The sequence below is a fragment of the Macaca thibetana genome, chromosome 2 (genome assembly GCF_024542745.1).
Source record: "Macaca thibetana thibetana isolate TM-01 chromosome 2, ASM2454274v1, whole genome shotgun sequence".
Classification (NCBI taxonomy): Eukaryota; Metazoa; Chordata; class Mammalia; order Primates; family Cercopithecidae; genus Macaca; species Macaca thibetana.
Window position 1 is genome coordinate 52,946,144 of NC_065579.1, and position 26,140 is coordinate 52,972,283.

The 26,140-nt window shown below is 34.8% G+C and overlaps 1 protein-coding gene across 3 annotated transcripts in view; it reads left to right on the forward strand.

Annotated features, from left to right (window-relative positions):
* TSC22D2 (TSC22 domain family member 2) overlaps positions 1–26,140 on the forward strand; it is a 57,906-nt gene that overhangs the window by 12,757 nt on the left and 19,009 nt on the right. Inside the window, exon 2 of one of the 3 annotated variants that reach the window (XM_050779769.1) lies at positions 2,212–2,283. The exons of 1 other annotated variant lie outside the window; for it this stretch is intronic. In XM_050779769.1, the coding sequence (XP_050635726.1) occupies positions 2,212–2,283 (72 nt within the window). Of the gene's footprint in view, positions 1–2,211; positions 2,284–17,212; positions 25,945–26,140 lie in introns of those variants that run through there. One more of the 3 variants, XM_050779771.1, reaches the window with a different exon arrangement.

A 26,140-nucleotide genomic window follows, 5' to 3' on the forward strand; every position in this document is an offset into this window, starting at 1 on the left:
AGGCCAAGGCGGGCAGATCACCTGAGGTCAGGAGTTTGAGACCAGCCTGGCCAACATGGTGAAACCCCATCTCTACCAAAAATTAGCTGAGTGTGGTGGTGGGCACCTGTAATCCCAGCTACTCGGGAGGCTGAGGTGGGAAGACTGTTTGAACCCAGGAGGCAGAGTTTGCAGTACAGCCACGATTGTGCCATTGCACTCCAGCCTGGGTGAGAAGAATGAAACTCTGTCTCCAAAAAATAAATAAATAATAGTTATTTTAAAGAATATCATTCCTATAAATATATTGTGAGTACTCTTTAATGAATTTTGAATTGTAGACTTGAAGAATAACTTCCAAGTATACTCTTTCTTATTCTTTTGTGTATACTACCTTCCTCTCTGAGTCACTCCATTTAAACTGGAGGTTTCCAGACAGACCTTTGAGGAGAGCAAACTAGTTCCCATATGTTCCTGGGCAAGCCTGTTTTTTTTTTTTTAAAAACAAAAACAAAAAGAAACAACAACCAAAAAAAACCAAATTGAATGTTCAGTTGGTTCAGTTTTCATTTGATTTGGCAGACTGACTTCTAAGTACAGCGAAAAAAGTGGCCTGACAAATACATCTTAAGAGGATGTAAGCCGTTAAACAAACAGTAGTTAGAAACCTCTTAAGCTTTTCTTGTTATTAGCAGGTCTAATCAGTGTCTTTGATTGCCTTAGACCTAGTTAGGAGAAAAGCAGTGAAGGGGTTAAAAGAATAGAAAGGAGTTGAAGTAGGGCAAGCAATGAGAAATACACGTATTAGTCTTCTAATTAATCAAACAGTTACTTTAGTGATTCTCTGGCATCTTGGAAGTCATTTTTTTTTTAATTGTACTAATAATTCTGCACAGAGTTTAAGGCTGTTAATAGGACTCCAGAATTGCCATGTTGTATCTAAACCTCATTTTGTAGATTAAAATAATAGCTATTAAGAATTCACTGTATGCCAGGAACTTTACATTTAGACTCAGTTCTTCAGCCATCCTGCAAAGCTAGGTAGTAATGTAACCAGTTTACAGATAAAGAGACAGACTTAAAGAGGTCAAACTAATGCTGCTATGTGTTTAGCGTAGTGGTTTAAGAGCATAAACTCTGGAACTAGATTGCCACCTACTAGCTCAGTGATGTAAGCCAAGTTACTTCTATCTGACCCAGTTTTCTCATCTATGAGATGGGAATAGTGGTTCCTACCTCTTAGGGCTATTGTCAAAATGTAGTTAATGAGTATAAAGCAGTTAAAATAGTGTGTGGTACCTAATAAATACATTCTTAACCACTGCTGTTCTGCTACAAAGTTATATGGCAAAGTTTTTGTTAGCTTCCAGACTTACAGGTTGAAGGTGGGGGAAGACTATGAAAGCGTGCTGAGGAGGAGGGAACAGGTTTGTCAAAAGTTTGGGTCCCCGTGGAACCAGTCCCTAGATAGGAGGTGAATCATACTTACTGGGAGACAGTCCAGAAGAGCCCATCAGTTAAGAGTCTATGGTGATAGCCCTAGGGAACGTATCCCTAGGGAATGTTAGAAATGAAAAATAATTACGATAAATAGGCTTTTACCCCTTAAAGTGGTACAGTACCAATGCTAGAATTAGAAAGCTGCCAAACAATTGCAGCGCCTTTTTTTGCCCTATACGAGAAAAAAAACACATATAAATAAATGGGTTTTGAAGGTGGAAATGTGTCAAGTCCAACCCAGGAAAGAACTCTTCATTGTTAATTATCAAACCTTTGCTACTTTTAACAGAGCCTAGGAAAAGTTTTTACATTGTGAAGATATAGCTTAACTTACTTTATGTGGATACTCTACCTGAGAATAGCCTTGTTAAACTGTTAAACAAGATCGATATTTATAAAGGCATTTGGTAGAGAACAGTGTTGATTAGGCTATGAATTAGTCATATTTATAAGCACACACATACAAAATTGGATGCTACTTAGTATTTAGTTTCATCTGCATTACCTCTTTATAACTGTGATCCTGAATTATTGTTGAAGTCTGCTGGATTTTGTCCAGTTTTTAATTTCTTTCGAAGTGTTGTTTTAAGCAAACTTACGTGGTTTTTAAATCTTTTTATTATTAAAAGTTACACTGTTTTAGAAATCTAAAATCTTCCATCTTCTTTTGAAAAGTAGTGATTATACTGTACGTTCTCAACTTCATTTCCATTTGATTCTCGGATCTCACAGGAATCCTTCAACTGCTTTCTACCAAGCGTTCCATTTGAACACGTTACAGGAATCAAAGAGCCTCTGGGATAGGTATGAATACTTACATATGGAATGCATACATGCAAAACTGTATGCATGAATTGCTTTGCACTGTACTGGTTTCTCATCATTAAAACTGATCTTTGTTATTTTATGGGGGGGAAATCACATGGTATCTAGCATGGGACAAAGCAGCAAAATAAACCAAAAGGACAATCTATATTTTATATAGAAAATAAACATACTTTTCTGCATCCTGTGTACTTTAAGTATATCTATATTTCTGAAGGGTTCCTATTGTGTTGAATTTTTGATATGAAATAGTCACTTCCCCAGTGTATTTTAATGCAAATACATATTCTATAAAATAAACTATATTTTAATTTTTGTGCTATTTTATGTTTTCTTTTTTTTTTTCCTGTAAAAGCCATAGTGATTCAAAGCAAAATGTTATTTCAAATTATGAAATTGGAGGAGGAACAAGACCAAGGTATCAAAGTAATCGTTGTTTAATTTTTGGCAAGAAACTTTAACTTCAAGTTTGTTTGCTAGAATTCACTAGGTCTGCATTACTGATTTGTATGCCCCTAAAACAGTTTGCTTTCTTACAGAAATGCTATATAGATTTTACTGTTAACTTTTAAAAATACAGAATGAAGTCTTGGAGTTCTTTTATGGCAAAAGATACTTTGGTTTATCTTTCTGCTTAACACACATTTTAAGTAGTGTATGCTCTGTTCAATCGTTTTGCTGAATATTTATTAGCACTCCATCATTTTGTGTTTAGTTAATAGAAGTTGAGTTCAAACAATGTTTTTAAAATTCACACAAAGCTCGTTAGATTCTTTTAACTCTGCCTGGCAACGCATTTGTGTCTTCTGCCATAGTTTTGGATAACACTCATGAACTCAACTCCATCTCTTTCATTAGAAAAGAGTATTGCTAAGTGCATGTACATGTCATATTAAGACATGATACACATTGCCTAGAAATGCTAAAACAGTCTTAATTCTTCGGCTTGATTTGCTTGTGTGTGTCACTCTAGGGAAATAACAGTTTTTTTTTGATGTTGTGTTCCAGAAATGTTTTTAAATAGTTACTTTTAGAACAGGAAGTTTTAAAATTTGTAGTACCGTGTTTATAAAATAAATTTTTAAATAGTTCTCTAGCCATTTAAATTAATACATAAATGTAAATTGTGAGATGAAATAAACATGAAGGTTTAATCATTCAGATAGTTTTCCAAATGTAGCCAGAATGTGAGTACTTTGGAGTATGCTTTATAGTTTCCCTTAGAAAAAGGAAAAATAGCACTCTGTTTAGAAATGTAATAAGAGTAGCTTTCAAAAGTTTGATGATTTATTTCAAATAGCTAACTTTGAGCTGTCATGGTGTCAATATGAATGATATATATTATTTTTATCAGTGTAGAAAGGTTTGAGCTATATTTTTAATAATTTGAATCTAATATTGAAAGGTTTATTTTGTGTCATAATAAAACAACCATAGAAGTTGGCTGTACATCATTTGTTGTTACAGCTAAATACTCCTTATATGTTTTCTTTTTTAGATACCAGCAACTTTTAAGTATCGGAAATGAGGCAGGTTGCGTATCTATGGTTTCTCATGGGTTGAAAATACTTATTTTATCTTCTCCTTGGAGCCTGTTGTTCAGAGCCAAAGAAGTTAGTGGATATTTGTCTGTAGTGTGTTAATGCCAAAATATAATAAAATCAAAATATAATCAGATCAGCCATTCTTCACTGTAAATTGGCCTTGTTGGTACTAAGGTGACAAGCCCAACCCAACAGAAACTGGCTAGTGGCTTTCTTTGAACTTTTCAACTAGCTTATTAAATTTTCCATTGAGAGAAGCAATCATGGCTAACTTTGTTAGTTTTAATAATCTACACTTTCAATTGGTAACTACAGAATTACTGATAGGTGTATCAGCTGATAAAGTATCGTGAGACCGTTTATTCCTTGCAAACGGGTTGAAGATTTGTGTGTGTTAAGCTTTAAAAAATATTAAATATAACTTCTGACCTTGTTTGTTTTGGACATCACCAAATTACATTGTTCATTTTTACTCTTATAAATTCAGGATTTTTTATTTTACTAATTTGTCAAAGAGGTATTTGGCAGGGGTGATTCTACTATTAAAGAGAGACATTGACTGGGCGCAGTGGCTCACGCCTGTAATATCAGCACTTTGGGAGGCTGAGGCAGGTGGATCACCTGAGGTCAGAAGTTCGAAACCAGCCTGGTCAACATGGTAAAACCCCATCTCTACTAAAAATACAAAAATTAGCTGGGTATGGTGGCACGCGCCTATAATCCCAGCTACTCAGAAGGCCAAGGCAGGAGAATTACTTAAACCTGGGAAGCGGAGGTTGCAGTGAGCTGAGATTGCGCCATCGCACTCCAACCTGGGTGACAAGAGCGAAACTCCATCTCAAAAAGAAAAAGAGAGATGTTTGGGAGTTTAAGGGACTGCAAGTCCCTAACGTTATCTTCTACATTATCTATTTATTTTGAGGCATAGATTTGTCTCACTATTGCTAGATAACAAATTTTAGGCTCCTATTTGTGAATGTTGGAAATCATTTTCAGTAGGGGCAGCTTTTAAGTGCCCATTTTCAGTAAACCTGCCCTAAATAGCTGAATATCCCTAGTTTGATTTTGCGTAACTCGAAAGACAAGAATCTCCTTTTTTCCCCAGGAAATCTTTCAATTTAGCAGAATATATTTTAAAATATAAGTGACTAATGTACCTTTCTCATATTGACTTAAAATTCTCTAATGGCCCCTTTGTTTCCTTCCATATTTAAATTATAATTGGCAAATTAATAGACTTTTCACCAAGTAGCCTGCCTCTGCCTATATTTAGATACTTCTCCTTGCATTTATATCCAGTGCTTTACTCAGTTATTGTACTAAAATTGAAGCTACCCTCAAGCCTTCCTTTCCCTTTTTCTGTAGGTGCCATCATGGTTTCTGTCTTCTCTGTTTGCCATTTGCAGAGTCCTCAGGGAATCAATTAGCTGAAACCATTCAAATGTAGGGACAGTAGATACTGATAACTCAAAAATAATCCAACCCTTTCTTCAGTAGCCCAAACTGTTTTTGAGTTGACTCTTTACTAAATATAAATACTATAACTGCCGTAGCTTTCTGGGAGATTATCTTACTATGGAGGAGTTAATTTTTCATGAGATCCTAGCCTATTGGTATTTCAGAATAGTAACTTTAAAATTTGACTTCCTATTTTCTAAACAACAGTTTTCCGAAGTTAATACTTGGCATTGCTTTGTTAAATTGGCAGAATTAGTTTAGAAACCTATCCTGATGATCACTGGGGTGCAGGGAGCAGGTTATCTTTGGGAGTCCTTTGTTTACAAAAGCTCAGCGTAAGAATTTATAGCAAACAATTTTACCCTCTTCTAAATACCAGGTCACTAAAGTAAAGGAGTACTAAAGGGAAGAAACTTCAGCTAGACTAAAGGAAGAAATTAGGTAGCTTGTAAGGCTTTAACCCTATTGATAAGCATTTGCAGAGCTTTTGTCTTCATTAAGAAATGCATAAATGTTGTTAAAACAAGTGAGAGAACAGTTGCTAGGTGTGCTTGTCTATCCTTATGATAACATCAGTATTTAGAGAGAAGTTTATAAGGAAAGTAGTAGACATGGGTTATTAACTTAAAATGAAAGTCTAGTAAGTTTATCCTAAATTTTTTCACTAGATAATTGATGATCTCTCAGATTGTTTTCTACAGTGATTATTCACTTACATTTATTACCTCTAATTTTAAAATTATTGGATAAAAAAAAGTCTTCGTATTTCAATAGCCTCAAGTATTTTGTGTAGGGAACGCCTTCCAGTATTTCCTATCATTGTTCTCTATGAGATGTTTTTGAAGCTAGGAATAAATTAGAACTAAGCTGCTTGTATCATAAATACCTTTGGTACCATATGAGACAATTTATTTTGTTTTACTCATCTCTAAGAAGCTTGGCTCCATCATGAACATCCACCAGTACTTGTTATCTCAAATGGTAAAACTCAAGTTGTACAACTTAGCTGATCTAGTTTTTGAATGCTTGGTGATAGGACTTGTTAAATTTTTTTATTGAAGTATAATTTGTATAAGAAAAGTGCACCATTCATAAATACATAGCTCTAATTGAACACACCTGTGTAACCAGCGCCCAGATCAAGACAGAATATTATAAGCCCCTTTCATTTCCTCTTCGTGCCCCCCATCAGTCACTTCCCCTCCCAATCCTAATTTCTAATGTGTTATATATGTAGGACTATACACTATGTGTTTTGTGTCTGACCTCTTTCACCCAGTATTATATTTGAGATTCATCTGTATGGTTCTGCATAGTTGTAGATATGAACTATGTAATTTTAAAGAATCACTCAAGTAAGTTATTTGTTGGAGATTGGTATTGGTTACATGTTCTCTTATAGTGATTATGTGTAAGTATCTTGAGGATATGTACCTGAACCATTTTGTGACCAACCCCAACAGATTCCTTACTAATTTGTACCTAGTACTTACATAATTTATTATCTGATTATATTTCAACCAATTCCACTAAAAGACGTCTAGTAGAGGATAGTCCAGGAAGCTAAAAATTAATAGAGTATAGCTTTTTAATGATTGTCACCTTTTATTCTTCCTCCCTCCCTCCCTCTTTCCTTCCTTCATTTCCTCCTTCCTTCCTTCTTCCCTTCCTCTCCTTCCTTCCTTTTATTTTACTTTTTAATCTGAAATAATTTTAAAGTTGCAAAAATAGTGCTGAGGGTTCTTGTATGTCCTTTACCTAGCTTCCCTTAATGTTAACATGTTGTACAGCCTTAGTACAATTATCAAAGTTAGGAAGTTAACATTGATAGAATACTATTAACTACAGATCTTATTTTAATTTTACCAAGTTTTCCACTTTTTTAAGTGTCCTTTTTCTGTTCCAGGATCCAATTCAGGATTCCACATTGTGTTTAGTCATTATGTCTTCCATTTTAATTTGTAACATAGCACTGTTCCTTTATTGAACATAGTAAGTACCAAGTCTGGTCTTATTGGTGTGGAGAGTCAGTTAAGTAAGGTTTTCATCAGTAGTTTAATCTGTAGTTCTTAAGTGGGGAATGGGACAGGCCCAGGGTAGGAGGGGCAGGTAATCAGTGGTACTTAGAGGATGAAAGCTTTATATATTCATTCTAAAACTCATTTTTGAATCTCTGATTTAGATGGAAACCTCAGGGTGTGGTTATGTTCAGATGACGTTAAATCAAGGAAGTGACAGCCATTGAGGATGACAGCATTTATAAATTTAACTGAAACAAATACAGAAAACAAGAAATTGGAAGAACTTACATGTAAATTCAGGGAGGTTGAAACCTAGGTTGACTAGTTATAGCAAAAAAAAAAAAATACTTAGATATGTGTGTTAATGGCATTTTGTAGTATTGGTTAGCAAGTGACAGGGCTGCCACAACTAATGTGATTTTAGGTGATATTTCTAGAACTAGAGTAAGAAATGATGGTGACTAATCTGTTGTACTCCGTTTCTACAGAATAGTTGTTCTAAATACAAAACTAACTAGAAAACCAAATTTCTTTATACTCTACTTGCACATCCAGGGGTATTGCAATAGGCAGACCTGAGCAAGCTTGCTAAAAGTAAACAGATCCCTTGGGAAATGGTCTTGCCATCACTATCTTCCTGTCTGTTAACCAAGGATGCTGATTTTAAGTGAAATTTAGTTTTAGTTACTTTAAAATGCCTACGCTGGAGTTTTATTTCCCCCACTTTTCTAAATGGAAAAGAAAAGAGGTAAGTACAAGCATTGGAATTGAACTCATTTACTTGTTTTGTCATTATTGGCTGTGATTATCAGTAAACCTTAAAGAGCTGTGTATTTGCTTAAGGAATGGAAGACTAGCAAATTATTCTGCTCTTTTAGGAAAGAATTCCATGTCAGAGGCAGTAAATGTTGGTCTGAATAGAGAAACCAGTGGAGCTTCCCTCAGAAGAAAATGAGTGACAGTAAGCTTATTTGGAAATGAGAATTGCCGTAGATAGTGGTGGTAAATGAAGCCCCACAAATAACTAGGCACCAGTTAACACCATGCTGATCATTTCAGCAGCATCTTAAAAACTAGTGAATTCTTCATACCCAGGTGCCAAGTGGAGGTAGAGTAACTCATGGAGAGAAATAACTACACATTACAGACTGACTGGCAGAATTTAAGGTTAACTTCATTTAGAAATCATGGACTATATATATAAATGGGTATCATCAGTCTAGGTCACAGTCATAGGACCATAGGGAAAACCAGGCCTCCAAGTTTTTAAAAGCCACATGGTTGGTTATGAAATTGATGCTCTCAAAAATACAATTCAAATTCTTGTTGATCTGGAAATAAGAGTAGTATGTAGGAAAGAAATACAATTGTATGTAGAGTGTAGTGAATGTAGGTCATTGGAATTTTAATGAAAGAAGCCACTTAAAACTGTTTGAAACCCGTGCCTACAATGTTCTGAAAAGCTACTTGGGAAGCTCAGTAAAGTATTAGATGCTTGGTCATATTAATAAAGTAGTCTGTTTAACAATACATGTTTGTCCCAAATTATAGGTACTTGCTGTTTAAGGCATTTTTCTGTTACCATCTCAAGTGGTCTTACATCACCTTTTCCAACCAAAAGACTCTAAAACCTTAAAAATCTCACTTTTTTAGAGTAGCTCTGAATGAATCTAAGGGAAAATATCAGGAACGTTTGCAATTCCTTGACTCAGCAAAAGTTTGTTCTCCTATAATTAAATACTAGAAGAAACAGTAAGATTTAGTAACTGCTTTCAGTGAGCTTGGTCTTAATATGGAAAATGGTAAAGACATTATCACGTGATTGAAAGTGATAATATATAAAATGTAAGCACTTCATGTCTCTCAAGTACAGCTGGAGGGATTGGTCAAAGTTTCTTCAAGAGGTGGCTTTTGAGTTGGAAACTGAAAGGTGGGTAGAATTTGGTCACGCAGAATTAAAGAACTGAGGGGAAGGGAATATTCCAGTTAGAGGAAATACTGTGCACCACTATGAAAGTACTGGGCTTATATGATAAGGATAAAATTAAATTTGGTGGGTGTATAACATATTTGAAGACAGGAGAGGAGAGCAGTTAGATTAGAGACGGTGATTCTAGAAAGGTACTGAGGCCTGAATTAGGCAATGGGGATGAGATGGGAATTACAGGATTTTACAACTGATTGGTCATGATAGGGGAGCAGTCAAACCTGACTCCAAAGTGCCAAACCTAATTGACTGAGGGAATGCTGGTATTGTTAGGAAGTATTAGTGAAAGAATTAGTTTGGGAAGGAGAAAGTAGTGATGAGGTTTTTGGTTTTAGCTGTTTTTTGGATAAGTACATCCAAAAAACTGGCTGGTACAAAGTCGAGGTGAAAATATTTGGGGTACAGCTGAGGCTGCAGACTTGCAGCTTGATATAGACATTAAAGCTAGTTGAGATTTAAGAATGTTTTATTAGAGTTCAAGCTTTAGGAAAGGCCAAGGATTAGAGTAGGGTAAAGGGTCAAGCCAGGACCTTGGGCAATATCACCTGTATTTAGAGAACAGAAGGAAGTCTGAAGAGGATGATTGGTCTTAGAGATTAGAACATTCTGAGGATATTATTTTCCAATCAAAAAGAAGAGAAATGTCTGAATCTTTATTTTGAAATAATTTGAAATTTACAGAAAAATTACAATAGTACAGAGAACTCAATCTTCTTACCAAGATTCAATGTTTGTTAACATTTTGTCATATTTGCTTTATCATCCTAACATATTATTTTAGGAACCACTAACAAGGTGAAACCCCATCTCTACTAAAAATACAAAAATTAGCCAGGCATGGTGGCAGACACCTGTAGTGCCCGGTACTCGGGAGGCTGAGGCAGGAGAATGGTGTGAACCCAGGAGGTGGAGCTGGCAGTGAGCCGAGATTGCACCACTGCACTCCAGCCTGGGTGACAGAGTGAGACTCTGTCTCAAGAAAAAAAAAAGTAGATAGGAAGTACCATATCCATTTAACTTAAGATACTTCAGTGTATGTTTCCTAAGAAGATTATTCTCTTAACAACAATGTAATTACCAAATTCAGGGTATCTTATATTAATGTACTGTTATCAAATATGAATATATAGTACATATTCAGATTTTGTCAGTTATTACAATCATATCCTTCATAGCCATTTTTTAATCTGTTAGAAGAGCCAGTATAGGTTCACCAATTATACTTATGTTGTCTTTTTCCCCTCCTGTCTTGTTTGAATATGTGAGTACTTGTATTAGTCACCTATAGGATTATTTAAAATTTAGATATTTACAAAAAAGGCAGTATTAACGTTTTGGATAAAATACTAGAAAAAAAATGTACTTGCTTAGCTAGTTTCTGTTATTGGAAGTATTGGGAGGCAAGGGAGTACTGCCTAAAATCCAGCTGAAACAACTACTAGAATTGGTGAAGTTTTATAAGGGGAGGTCTTTTATTGCTCAAAGTTGGGGTGGTGGGTGGCAAGACTAGGAGAACATTTGTATATTAATGTGTCCATTACAATAGAAATTGAAGAATATTTGTGTACTTCCCTTTCCGTACTGTGATTTTTGTATGTATGTATTAAATTGGGCTTTTAATTATTTTGAGTTGGAAAAAATAGTATAATTTTAAAGACATTTTACATCACCATTTGGGTTTGCAAATTATGTATTGCTATCCTTTATATTCTGTTGTATCCTCTTAGTTTTATTCTGGTAGTTGTGTTAGGTGTCTTGTCTGCTGTGAGATTTTTAACCACAAATCCGAATCTCATTATTCAAAGTGGTGTTTCACTGGACCCTAAACATCTCTTCTCTAAACTTTTCTATGGCTAGCTGAAGTGGGACACTAGACATTCTGACATCTATTTTCAGCACATTACTAGATTTCAGAATTGGCAAAGAGAAATTATTTCTTAACTGCTCACCCACCATTATATATGCTTTCTGCTAATATGTCTACCACCTTCCTCTTTAGTAAATTTAATATGTTATTTAATAAATTTCTCAACCTAAGTCATCCCAGCCTATTTTGAGATGTTTTGATAATTATTTTCAGGTGAAATTTGAGAAACAGTTTTGAAAAATGTGGGAATAGCTGGTAAGGTCTCTTTATTATTTATTTATTCATTTATTCAATTCTTTTAACTTTTCAATCAAATAGATTTTAAGTAAACCAAGGCTTTGAATAGAACAGAAAAGTGTATGTATGTGTGTACATATGAACTAACTCGCCAAACTCAATGTATTTTTTTCTACAGAATCTAAAATTCTATTGCAGAGCTTTAAAAAAAACAAAAAAACGAAAAACAAAAAACAAAAAAACTAACTGAACTTGTTCAGACAAGAAGGAAATTTAAGGAACCCGGAATTGTTGAACCAGATAAACATAGAGCATCTTTTTGAGTTTTGTCGTTCTTGTTTTGTTTTTCCATTCAAGTCCTCAGCAATTTAAAATTTTAAATTCACATCTCTTCAGTTGTATTTAAGTCCACAGTTGGGCAACCTTTTGGGAAGAAAGAAATATTAATGGAATTATTTTAATTTTTTATTTTTATTAAGATTTGAGGTAGTAGGTAGAGGTAGAAGAAAGAGATGACTGACTCTTTGTATTCTAGCCTGACATTCTTTTAGTTTGTGTGTATAAACATGCTCATAATATTCCAAGTTACTCAAATCAGGGAATATATTAAATGTTTGTGATTGATACAGAGCTTTTAAATGCTTTAGCTTACCAAAAATTAGCTCCTGTGTTTAAGCTTTAGTTGGCTACTTCTAAAGTATTTTTCATATTTGATAGAAATAAATTTAAATAAGTGATAATAATTTAGAGTTTATCCATTAGTAAATATCCTTAAGAAATAACATTTTTATGCCAGTTTATCTCCCAATTGTTTCAAAGTTTGAAGATTGTTGGTTATAAATACTAAAAGATTTGGAAGGTGCTATTGTATTTTTCACTTAATTGTGTGATAATTTGGCCCAAAAATAGTGGTGTCTTCACTAAGTTAAAGTATGTATGCAGGCAGCATGGCTGTCAGTGTCCCCAGCTATTTATATGGCCACATACTGAGAATTTTCTTTGTGACTTCAGTATCAATACTAATGGTGGTATCCATAGTAACTACGTATTTTCTACCAATAGCAAGATGTTCAGAATATATGTAACCTTTGTCATAGAAGACAGAAACATCGTTCTACATATCTGCCTGCTAATAAAGAAGTATATTTTCCCTAGTCCTACACACTATTGGAAGGGGAACAAGGAGGAAAAAGAGTTGCAGTGTCTGGCTAATAACACTCCTGTTCACAGTGATGCTAACCATTGGTCTTCAGAAAATGTCTGCATTTATTCGTAGTAGCTGTTTTTATTTTAGATAGTACTTAGTCCAGAAAATGTTGCTAAATGTATTTTTCTAGAGTGGTCATAACTACTTTTGTTTCAAGAAATAAGAGATACCATCTCTTCAAAAAGCATAATATATTATGGTCTCTTTACAAGTTCTATTTCTCCCGAGCATGATGGCTCATGCCTGTAATCCCAGCGCTTTGGGAGGCCAAGGTGGGCAGATTGCTTGAGCTCAGGAGTTGCGTCCAGCCTGGGCAATATGACAAAACCTTGTCTCTACAAAAAATACAAAAATTAGCCGGGTGTGATGGCGCATGCCTTTAATCCCAGCTAATTGGGAGGCTGAGACATAAGAATTGCTTGAACTCACAAGGTAGAGGTTGCAGTGAGCCGAGATTGCACCACTGCACTCCAGGGCCACAGAGTGAGACTCTGTCTCAATAAGTATATAAATAAATGTTCCGTTTCTTTTGTGTTAGCCGCTATTAAGCTCAGAGTCAAAAAATAGGAGGCTTTTTTTTTTTCTTTTTGAGACAGAATTTTGCTCTGCCACCCAGGCTGGAGTGCAGTGGCACAATGTTGGCTCACTGCAACCTCTGCCTTCCGGGTTTAAGTGATTCTCTTGCTTCCCGAATAGCTGGGATTACAGGCGCCACCACCATGCCCTACTAATTTTTGTACTTTTCATAAAGACGGGGTTTCAGCACGCTGGCCAGGCTGGTCTCAAACTCCTGTCTTCAAGTGATCCGCCCTGCCCTAGCCTCTCAAAGTTCTGGGATTACAGGTGTGAGCCACTGTGTCCAACCCAAATATTCAGCTTTCTGTTAACAAAACATGCAGTTCCTTATTATACATATATTTGAGTGTTATGTAACTGGCTTATACTTACTTTGATTTTCCGTTTTTAGAGGGAGCTCTACCTTTAATTTCAATATCTTTTTCCTTTGCCTTCTTTATAAGCTGTTTCTCCTCCTTTTGAAAGGATCAAGTGTATAAATCATTTGAGAATAAGCATGTTAAAAATACCAATAGCCTATCTTCTTAGAGCTGTTTTTCAAAGCTGTATTAATGAAATTTTTTAAGTTGTATATTTTGTATTTCTTCTACCAATAGGTGCATTTGATTTAATGCATAAATACCCAACACTTTATATATGTATATACATGTACTTATGCTTATATATGTATGTGTATATATGTACATATGCTTATATATGTACATATGCTTATATATGTATATATATGCTTATATATATTTAGTTTCTGGTATAGCTAATTGTGTCTTAAATGATATCTTGGATCAACCACAGATAGATGAAGTTTCTTGTCGTTGTGTGTTGTGTGTCTTTTTATGTGTGTCTTTTTTATTTTATTATTTTTTTGAGATGGAGTCTTGCTCTGTCACCCAAGCTGGAGTGCAGTGGTGCGATCTGGGCTCACTGCAACCTCCACCTCCCGGGTTCAAGCGATTCTCCTACCTCAGCCTCCTGAGTAGCTGGGATTATGGGCGCTCACCACCATGCCTGCCTAATTTTTGTATTTTTTAGTAGAGATGGGGTTTCTCCATGTTGGTCAGACTGGTCTTGAACTCCTGACCTCAAATGATCCACCACCTTGGTGTCCCAAAGTGCTGGGCTTACAGGCGTGAGCCACTGCACCTGGCCCGTCTTTTTATATGTTAATTTTTTGGAACATACTGTCTTCCCAGCAGTTTTTATTTAGGTACATTTGTACTAATTTTTAAAGTAAATTTATCTTTGATATTTTAAAGTTTATTTTTTCAATATATAACCTATGGAATGACTCTGTGTAATTTATTGGAGGACATAAAGGATTGCCCTGTTTGCCCCCTTTTTCCATTTAAAAATAAGTATTTCTGACCAAGCATTGGTTTATCATGGCTAGGATTTCTCCAAACAATGTAGTGAACTTTTTTGAACAGCAGGGTGAAAATATGGCTATATTAATGGATAATCTTGTAGAATTTTCGGAATCTTTTAAGGAAATGTGGTTTAAACCTGAAAACAAAATTTTCTATCAAACTAAGATAAGCACATTCATTAGAAAACCAGGTTCCTTTAGGAACTCTTGTAGACCTGTTTGATTTAACATATCCATTTTCAAGTAATTACTTGGAAATTATAAATCATCCACCTTCCTCCCCTTTCACTGTTTTTTTCTTTTAATATAGATTCACCTTCTCACAAAAGGAAATGATAAAAAACTATAGGGAATACGTGGGATTTGGTTTTGGTAGCAGTCTTGCCAGAGAGTCAAGATTATCATTGATAATATTAGTACAGTTTTCTCATTAAATATTCATTTTTAGGAAGAATTCTAATTTTAAATTTTAAAGGGTATCTGGTTAATCTGAATGCTGTTCATCTGTAACCACTTTACTCAGTTTCATTTCAGGTTGTTAATAAGGATGTCCTACATGTTGGAATTTAATGATTTAAACTCTTGAAATATGACCCTGGACTTGGTAACAACTAGTTTTGAAATTATATGCTTAGGAAAATTTTGATACATAAGTTTTGTATCTTTTAAAATGTATACAGTTCTAAAGTCCTGATTTAACCATACATTTGTGTAATGTACACACTCTTAAAAAAATTTTTTTTTGTACGTTTTCGCAGTAAAATAACTGCTTCACATGACTGGTTTAATTGTATCTTCCAAAAATACTTTCTAAGCATTTACCATAACAAGGCTTTTTTGTTGGCAGGCCCTTTAACAAAGGGTCAAGCCGTCGGCCCTTTAAATGACCTTAAATCAAAGCCTTGCAGACAAGCAGATTTACCAGCATTATAGATAAGTATTTCAGGAAGTATTTACTAAATATGACTGTATGTTTGTCCTATAAAAAGTAAATCTTCAAAAGATTTAAAAATTTTTAGTATATTAGTTGATAGGAGATAAGAGTTTTATTAACACTTTCTAGAAACATTTGGTAATATGTTAATGAAATGACCACAACTTTAAACTACTTATCCTCATAAATACGGATTTTTGCCTTCACCAGGTGATTACATTATAAGGCTGTGCTTTCACAGAAGACAAAATAAAGTTGTATGATTTATATTGAAGTCAAATGTGTTGTGAGATTACATTTGGAAAGATTATATTGGAAAAATTCTAATAATTTTTCAGGCTATGTGAGAGACTTAAGTGACCATGTGTAATAGAAAAGTTCTATTGAAAGTTAAAATCTGCAACAGCATGAGCCATCCAGTACATTCGGGTCAAGTATCTTTTTAGATAGCTGCAGAGCAATGCTGTCTTTCAGTTTTCTATAGCTTTATGCGTATTGATCATCCTCAGTAAGGGCCCTTTTCTTTCTCCCATCCCCTCTGCCCCTTTATAGTGTTTTATTTAGGGAGTTAATTTAGGCAAAACTGTGCCCACAAATCTATGGATTTCCTTTTCTGTGGATTACTGGCAACCAAAAATATAAATGTACATTCTTATCAGACAGAAAATGTTATTAATGATACTATTCTTCAGTGATTAGCATAGATGCCCAATTGAAAACCTTCTGGTAAAATTTAATAAATTTAACACGATATTTTTAATGAAGTGATTTTTGCCATTATTAAATCATTCTTCCTCCAGTTTTCTTCCCTGCCCATATACAGATGAGCAATAGGGACCACTGCTGCATAGGATACATTGTTATGTCAATTACATAAAGCACATAATAAAATTTAATTCTTGCCATTATGTTGTCTGTTTTCAAAATCGGGGATAGTAGAGACATGAAGATTTAGATATAAAAATGGAATTCTTTCTTAAGCACTTAAATGATCGGTATGGATTGTTACTGATCCAGCCACCCATGCTGTAAGTCTAGAAACTCGGCCCAGCATGGTGGCTCATGCCTGTAATCCTAGCACTTTGGGAGGCCGAGGTGGGCGGATCACGAGGTCAGAGATCGAGACCATCCTGGCTAACATAGTGAAACCCTGTCTCTACTAAAAATACAAAAAAAGAAAAAAATTCTCCGGGTGTGGTGGCACGTGCCTGTAATCCCACCTACTCAGGAGGCTGAGACAGGAGAATTGCTTGAACCCAGGAGGTGGAGGTTGCAGTGAGCTGAGATCGCGCCACTGCACTCCAGCCTGGGCGACAGAGTGAGACTCCGTCTCTAAATAAATAAATAAATAAAATAAAATAAGAAACTCATATACATGGATGTGGACCAAACAATAGAACTCAAATGCCGTTCTACAGGACTACAAAGCTGTCTGTATCAGGTTATGGTGTTAAATCATAATTTCTGGATCATGATCTTAAACCTTTAATTGGTTCCATTTCTACTTTACTCTTTACTAACAAGTATCCTGATGGCCTGAAAATCCATGTTGAAATTTAAAGTTTGAATTTTCCAGATCAAATATGAAATTTATTTTCATTTTTTAAAGTACAGAATATCAGTTGTATAATCATGGTAAAACATAAAATTTTGCTATAAAAGATTTTTAAAGGCTATTTGATTAAAACACTTATTTACTTAAACTCTTTGCTAGAATTTTTTTTAGAATTCAGCATCGGAGGAGGAATGTGACATAATAATGATCGAAAGCCGAAAGTTTAAAAGTTGTGATGCCCTCACATGGTTGGAGGGTTATTCTAGCTTCTAAGGACTGAATGTTGTCCACAAGAGTGTCATCAGGTCATAAATTGGTAAGACTTAATGGCTTAGATTTTATGTATTATACCTGATGTTATTGTATTGAGATGAATATTTATGAACAAAATGAGCACATTGTGTAAGAGTACAATATTAAATATAAGTTAAAACTTGGAATTTTAAATATTTGGAGTATGTAAGCCTTTCAAAGTCTCTTGAGGCTGAAGACCGTATCTTTGCAGTGGTGTTTACTAAATACATCAGTTTAAAAAAAGAAAGTGAAATCCTGTATTATAGTAAGATTATTAAAATACTGCTATTGCATCTGCTGTAGATGCCTACAATATAGTGAAGAACCCAAATACTTTCTAGGTGTTATACCAGGAGATATTTGAGAAATAATATATTCATCTTTTCTTTAAAAAAAAATCCATTTTTCTTAATAATATATAGCTTAATTGTATTGCTTTGGGGGATTTTATTTCTTAATAAAAGACATGTTTCCTCTAAATGTCTAAAATAAAGCCAATAAAATTTTTTCAGTTCTTACATTGAGAATACCTAAGATGCTGGTATCATATGAAAATGATATATTAGAAGTCATTGCACATTTTTTATATTCCCTGAAAATTAATTTTCTCTCAGAATTGTATTCTGCTTAGAAAAAAACTACTTTGTTTTGTGCACTTTCTTATTTTGCTTTGTTTTATACAGCCGTATTTTGTAGGGGGACCATTGGAAGGGTAGAGTTTAGCTCAGGATAAGACCTTATACCTTTTAATCTGAAGATCATAATATTTTGTAGATGAAGAAAAGGAGTCTGGATTATTTGTCCAAGGTCATATAATCGTAGAATTCATGTTTTCATTAAAGTGTGGTATACATATCCTGCATGTCAGTCAAGAATTATTTGAAATTAATTATTTTCCAAAAAAGCCAGAAGGTATGGGTTGATACCAGCTAAACAGGCCACTATATATATATTCCAACTTTATCCTTAACCAGAGACATGTTATTTTATCCCTTGCCCATTCTGCCTTTTGAATAATATTCTAAATTGTTTCTGATATAGTATTCCATGATTTCATTACATTCTGTAAGCTTAAGTCCCTTAAGCTAGTAATTACAATCAATAGTAGTCTGGAGGGAAATACAACAAACTAATTAAGTTATCTCTTATTCCATGTACTTTTGTATTTTCTTTATTTTCTATAATCTACATAACTTTGATAATCAGGAAAATAATTTCTAATTTCTCTAGTATAGGATATCCATATTTAGTAGTCAGTGGTTGGGATTCAGGAGATCATGAACCATGTGGAATTTTGGGTAGAATTTTTTTATGTTCACTTTTCTGTGAAAGGTTCAGAGCATTTGTCAGATTTTTTTTCAGGGCGTTTGTCAAATTTTCGTCTGTCAAAAACAGTTAGGAAACATTGCTAGTGAATGTTTTGTGTCAAAAGGACAATCCTTGTTAGACACCTAAGTATGACTCGTGAAAAATTTCTAGCAAGAACATTGATCCTATGACTCTTACTGATGTTTATTCAGTGCTGGGTTACTATAAATGCCCATTAGACTGATGGGACAAATCAGAGCCAAGCCACATTTAGTTTAGGAATTTCGTACTGTCAGTCTCTGTGCTCAAGGGTCAATTGGATTTTTCTGCAAAGTAGTTGTATTTTGGCCACTGAGTGTCAGGCACTGTGCTGAATATTTTTGGCATGTTATCTCATTTAATTTTCACAAAGTCATATATTAATAGACATTATCAATATCCTCAGTTTACAGAGAAGAAAATTGAAAGCTTAGGGAAGTTAAGTAACTTGCTCAAGCCACATAGCCGTTGAGTTCTGGAGCTAGAATTCAAATCTTATTACTAACTGGAACCCTGGGTATCAGTATGCTGGTATGCTGATATCCTCTGAAAACTTGAAGGATAAGATAAAGGAGAATTTTATATTGTATGAAGATGTGAATTCATAAATTTGATTTATCTTGAACTTAAATAGCAATGGGTCATCCTCCATTACAAAACTATCTTTTAAAGTATTTGCCAAAAAATAAATGTTGGAGGTTGCTTACTATCTAAAAGTTAAGTATTAATTGCATTAAAAAATAAATTCTTTTCAGATTTAATGCTTATGAATATATGCAAATATATGTTTTAAAGTCTTAGTACTTATTAGAATAGTGTTATTAAGGAACTCATCCTTTCATATTTAGGATTTATAAACAGCAAACACTAGGAAGCATTGATTTAAAAAGCAGCTTTGAACTGCAGATATTTCTTGGGATAGTGGGATATATTGCATGTAAAACCCTTATTAAATGCTATGTAAGAGTTTTCCATTTGCCTTTAGTTGTGAATAATTCTATTGAGAAACCTCTTTTTTTGGCCCACTTTTAAAGCATTTATCAGGCAAAATTAATTTTGGGGGATACATGAGATTTTTTGGTTTTGTTTTCTCTTGTACTTTGTCATATCCTTTTTGTTGGTTTAATTTTACTCTCAGATGAGCTCCACGCCTTATAACCTTTTCCCTATTTTTAAGTGTTAATAATAAAAGGTTGAATCTACAATAAATAGTACTGCTTAAAATTTGTTTGCTTCTGAGTGATGTTGAAACAGTCTGCAGATCTAGTATAAACTTTCTTTAGCACCATGGTTAAAAATGCACAACTTGATAGGTCATCAGAATATGAGAATTCTATCTAAAAGTCTTTTTTTTTTTTTTAAATAATACATTTGTACCCCAACTTCTGTAGTAGTAATATGTTTGCCTTTTCAAAATTCAAACTGGGAAATTTGGAAAATAGAATAAGAATAATCACACTTAATCCAAGTTTTTAACAATTACCATCTTACTGTTTGCATATTCCCAGACTTGGAATACATATATATTAATAGTTGCAATCATGGTAGATAAGTAGATTTTCAATAGTTTTTAGACTATTTAGTTAAAACTAAAGCTAATACTGATACGTGATAGGTTTTAATTTTTAACTGATATTTGTTATCTGTGATACCATTCCCTCCTGTTTTTCCTTCTGCCTTGCTGGTTGTTGCTTCTCAGACCAGTTGGCAGACTTTCCCTTCTGTCTGTTCTTTTAAATATTATTGGAGGCCGGGCATGGTGGCTCATGTCTATAATCCCAGCACTTTAGGAGACTGAGGTGGGAGGATCACTTGAGCCCAGGAGTTCAAGACCAGCCTGGACAACATAGGGAGTTATCTCTACAGAAATAATTTGCTGGGCATGGTGATGCACACCTGTGGTCTCAGCTACTTGGGAGGCTGAGGTGGGAGGATTGCTTGGGCCTGACAAGTCAAGGCTGCAATTGAGCCATGATCACACCACTCCACTCCTGCCTGGGCAACAGAGTGAGACTTGGTCTCAATAAATAAATAAATAAAGGAGTCGTCAGAATCCTGTCTTCTTCTTACATTCTTCATCGTAATAAGAGCTTATAGATGACTTCCAGGCACATACCATCTTTATGCTATAGGAAGTCACCTGTGTGCTCTAAGGTGCTCAAACCCATTACTTCCAGCCTAGGTATCTCTTCTTACATTCAAACTTCCCTGATCTCTCATAGCCAGTTAATCACAAAGTACTGCCATGTCTGCCTCCTGAGTGTTTTGCCAGCCTATCCATCTCTTGTCCCCATTCAGTGCACTATCCTTTCTTATGTGAAAATGCAACAACCTTCTGACTGGTCCTTGTCGTTTGAGTTTTCTAATGTGGCCAACTGCACCTGCTGTTCTTTTTACTTGGAACATTTTTTTGTACCTGTCTTTTTTTTCTCCACCCAACTGTGTCACTTCCTCTTTCCTGATCCAAGAGCTTGATTATGTGGCCCCAGAACACCCTCTCAGATCTTGCTCTGTCTTAGCACTTATCACCCTTAACATCTTGTATATCTCCTGCACTAATTGTAAACTCACAAACTCTGGAATTATGTTTATTTGACGTATCCCCCGTGTCTGATAAATGTTTTAAGTTCATTACAACCCCTTTGGAATGTAGCATCACAAAATTTGGTATTTGAAAATAATGTTAGAGATTATTGTATGGAATTAGAGACAAGACTCAAATGTAGAAACCACATTACCTAACTCCTAAGTCAGTGTTTTTTGTGTATTTCATGACATTTAGATTTTGACCACTATAAATTATTACTGCAAGTTATTAGGTAACATAGTAAGTGTTTACCATGTGCCAGATACTAATGCATTATCTCTGAATCCCAGTACCCGGTCCTATTATTGTCCTTTGGGGAGGCTAAATATTAGCTTGTCTAAAGTCATTATCTCAGTTTTGTGCAGTGGCTCAAGCCTGTAATCCCAGCACTTTGAGAGTCCAAGGCAGGAGGACTGCTTAAGGCCAGGAGTTCAGGAGCAGCTTGAGTAACCCTGTCCCTACCCGCAAAAAGGAAAAATTAGCTAGACATCATGGCACATGCCTGTAATCCCACTGAGGCAGAAGGATCACTTGAGCCCAGGAGTTTAAGGCAGCAGAGAGCTATAATGGCGCCATTGCATTCCATCCTGGGAGACAGCAAGACTGTGTGTTATAAAATAAGATGAGAGATGGGATTCCAAAGTGGGTATAACTCCAGAACCAATGCCCTTTTATTTAATACCACCTCTCCGAATTTATCTTCTGAGTTTTGAATTATAAAGCTGAGTTAGAAGGGAATTTAGTGGTCATTTATTCTAACCACCTATCCTGTACTTGGATCATGTCTAGTGTTCCTTCCAAGTTGTCATCTAGTCTCTCAACACCTCCAGTGATATCTTACTTTGCATCCTGGTCTCTTTTTGTATTTATAAACCTCCCATAAACCCTTTCTGTAAAACAGAATCTTGAAATGTGAAGCAGAGAAATCAAATGATTGCCATCACTTAAAGCATATATAAGCAGCACTAAAAAGTCTGTGGAGATATTGAACTGGATACATCCTCTAGTTATTTCTGTATTTTCATAGCTGCTATAATCAAGAATGTGGTTTCCAGTTCATGGCCGTAAGTCACTGGTTTTAGTACATAGTCCTAAAGTTCTTTTTCAAAAATGGATAAGGAGACATTGCTTAATACCTTAGAGATCACAAGGACGTTTCTCTACTTATTGATTATGGTGATGATACAAGGACTTCGTGGGAAACCTTTATGTGTGACGTGATCCTCAATGTAAAAAAAGAGTGAAATAAATGTGAATATCTTCAGACTCCTGGGTCTAGTTTACATAGAACTTGCACTTATTCATGAGTCATGCTTAAAGGCATGGTAGTTTGAATTGTCTTTTTTATCTGACCAAAAGCCTTTAGGATTTTTAATTCTCCCTGTAGACCTAATTTTGATTGAATAGAAAGTGAGATTAGTCAGCTGAGAGAACCCATAAATAGATACTATGAGGCATGATTATACAACCAAGCTTTTCACTAGATTTACAAATGGTTTCTCCTTAAATCCATGATTCTAATGTAAAAAAGTCTCTGTCAGGGTTTTTATCTTAAGATCATTAAGAGTTTTTAACATCCACTTTATTGTCCATGAAGTCTTCTATGATTTAGTCATCATCATGATCAGTATATGGAGTTACCAAGTTTCACTGGCCATGGCAACGGTAACCTGGAAATTCATAGAGCCTAGCCCTTTTCTGTTACTCAAACTTAAAACCGTTTTTCTATTTACATCAGTTGCCTATACTGTATAGAAACTGGCACACTTTTCTTCTTTCTCAGTGGGTAACAACCAGATTCAAGGAACATCAAAAACTTACCTTTATTAGCGAGAAAAAAAGTCTTGAGGTCTGCCCATATTTTACTCTGTTCCAGCGATACTCTTAAATTAGTTTCTAATAGTTTAAATAGTTGGTTAATTTCTTAGATCTTTGTCCTGGCATGATGAGCCCAATATAACATCTGTTTATACCAAACTTACAAAAATATATATTAGATAATATATTGTAAGTTGTATTCTGTCTTTTTCTTCAAGTAATATGTTTACTATCAATTATATGCAGAGTAGTGTTGTAATAAGTAGATCCTGGAGATGGACAGTTTCTGCTTTTAAGGTTTAATTCAAGAGAAAGGAACATTTGATAAAGACAAAAAATCATGGATGAATCAGAGAAGTGGAGCCTGTTGGCAAGAAAGGAAGAAGGCTAAGGAAAATGTAGGTGGAGCATTCCATCTCAAGTGACGGTCTTATCTCTGGAATCTAAATCGATTTAACAAATTTCAGGTCATGATGTAAGTGTAGAATTCATCATAAAAGATTTCACACAAACAGTTGTAAAATTCTATCATTCACCATGTCTTAATTATTAGAATTGTTATTGCCTAAAAGAATTCAAGGACATGAATCTAGACTGAAATGATAAAAACTTGGATGTCAAACTTTTTGTCTCTGAAAATGTGCCTACTTGAGTACAGTTTTGCTTGAGTGAAAAAAACCTAATGACCCTTTAGATTTTATAGTAGTGCTGTTTTCTGCTTTACATCAGAATCCCTTTTTGAATAAGGTAATTCTAAAGCAGTGATTCTTAGCTAAGGTAATAATTTGTTTAAAAGCAAACAACACTTTATACCACTTTTCTTACTTGCTTTTAGTAATATTTAGTGTTGAATTTTCATATAACAGTACTAAGGGAAGACCTGGGATATTTTTAAATACCCTTTTTTGGAAATTTTTATTTGAATTAAATTGGTTATATTTCAGTGGCTTTTGGAAAAATTTCCCACAGTAAGATAAGTTTATTTTACTCTAAATAATGAAACACCAAGATCCCAAAGAAGATCCATAAGAACGTTATTGACGTCCAATCCACAGGAATCCTGTGTTTAATAAGCCTTGTACAGGAGAATCACTTGAACCCAGGAGGCAGAGGTTACAGTGAGCAGAGATCATGCCATTGCACTCCAGCCTGGGTGACAAAAGCAAGACTCTGTCTCAAATAATACTACTAATAATAATAATAAGCTTTGTAAATATAAATCTCAAGTCAAACAATTTTTGTTAACATATATTTTGTGGCTGCATTAAATCTTTAACATCTAATTGAATACAAAAAAATCAATTTATTAAGGAATAACTAGGATTTTATTTTGGGTGAAACATAAATATAAAACCTGTTTCTTAATACTAATCATAATTGATTTTTATTCATGTTTCACTGCATTGGGAGATTAACTCTTATTTAATTTTCCCAAGATACACTGGGAAAGTAGACCTTATAAAGTGTGAAAATCCAAATTGATCCAAATGATAAAAGGAACTAATTGGGTTGTTGTGTGTACTGTTGTAAACAGTCTCACATAATCCTTATAGCAGTCCTTTAATATATGTACAACTGTATCCCATTTTATAGTTGAGGTAACTAGTTTCAGTATGTTAACTTGCTAGGATCACCCCACCAGTAAGTGGGTGGAGTTTGGATTAAAAGTCAGCTAGCCTCACACTTGTAATTCCAGCACTTTGGGAGGCCGAGACAGGTGGATCACGAGGTCAGGAGTTCGAGACCAGCCTGGCCAACATAGTGAAACCCCATTCCTACTGAAAATACAAAAATAACTGGGCATGGTGGTGTGCATTTGTAGTCCCAACTACTTCGGAGGCTGAGGCAGGGGAATCACTTGAACCCGGGAGGTGAAGGTTGTGGTGAGCTGAGATCGTGCCACTGCACTCCAGCCTAGGCAACATATCAAGACTCCGTCTCCAAAAAAAAAAAAAAAAAAAAAAAGTCTAATTCTAAAGCCTATGCTTTTAAACCATTTTATTATTCTTTCTGAATTCAACTTTTTGCTTAGGCTAGGCAACTGCTGAGTGAGAGGTTGTCTTACCCCTCAATGTCTGACCCCAGAATGAAGTAGAGAACAGAAAATACTTTAGACAAGAGATAGTAAACTGAAACGTAGTCAACTTTAATTCTTCAAGGCCTATATTTAGAGCGTTGCCTTTATATTTGTTGAAAGTGAAAAGTGTAATCCTTGGCTGGGTACAGTGGCACACGCTTATAATCCCAACACTTTGGGAGGCGAGGGCAGGAGGATCGCTTGAGCCCAGTAGTTTGAAACTAGCACGGGCAACAGAGTGAGATCTGTCTCTACAAACAACAAAAAAACATTTTTAAAAAGAAAGATGTAATTCCTTGCTCGAACCCAATCCACTATAATTTTAGAAAATATTCCAAATGGAAAACATTCATTGGTTTATTAAAAATAAAGACTAGGCTTCCCCCCCACCCCCAATATGATATATTCTGTTCATTTCCCTAAGGAATGATGACCATGCTTGGTGCTCTCCCTTTAGTCTAAATCAGAATCAAGCAGCTGTCTCTTTAAAAACCTGATGATATTCTTCTGAGTTTCGCCCTATTTTGAAACGGTTCCGTGACAACCTTTATTTATTACTGTACTTGGACTTTGGGGGACAGATTAGGAAGGAGACTTAAAGTAGCAAAGAAAAATTAGTTTAATAACTTCGGAGCAAATTGTAGTCACGAAATCCTAGTGACTAGTCTAATATAATTTTACTTTGTCAAATACATTGTTCATAGAATTATACTTTTTCTAAAAAGCTATTTTAACTAACATTTCTGCACTTTCAAGAAATAGTCAAAAGAAAGAGACAAAATGAAAAGATGAGCAAAAATGATGTACTTTTCACTGGTATTTGGCTTTTGGTATATACATATACCAAAGGGGATAGTCTCATTTTTACTTTAGTCAAGTCTCATTGTAGAAATGGGATTGAGAAGATATTTAAACAAGGTATCTAAATAAGAATGACTTTAATAAAAAGAAATAATATGTTGAG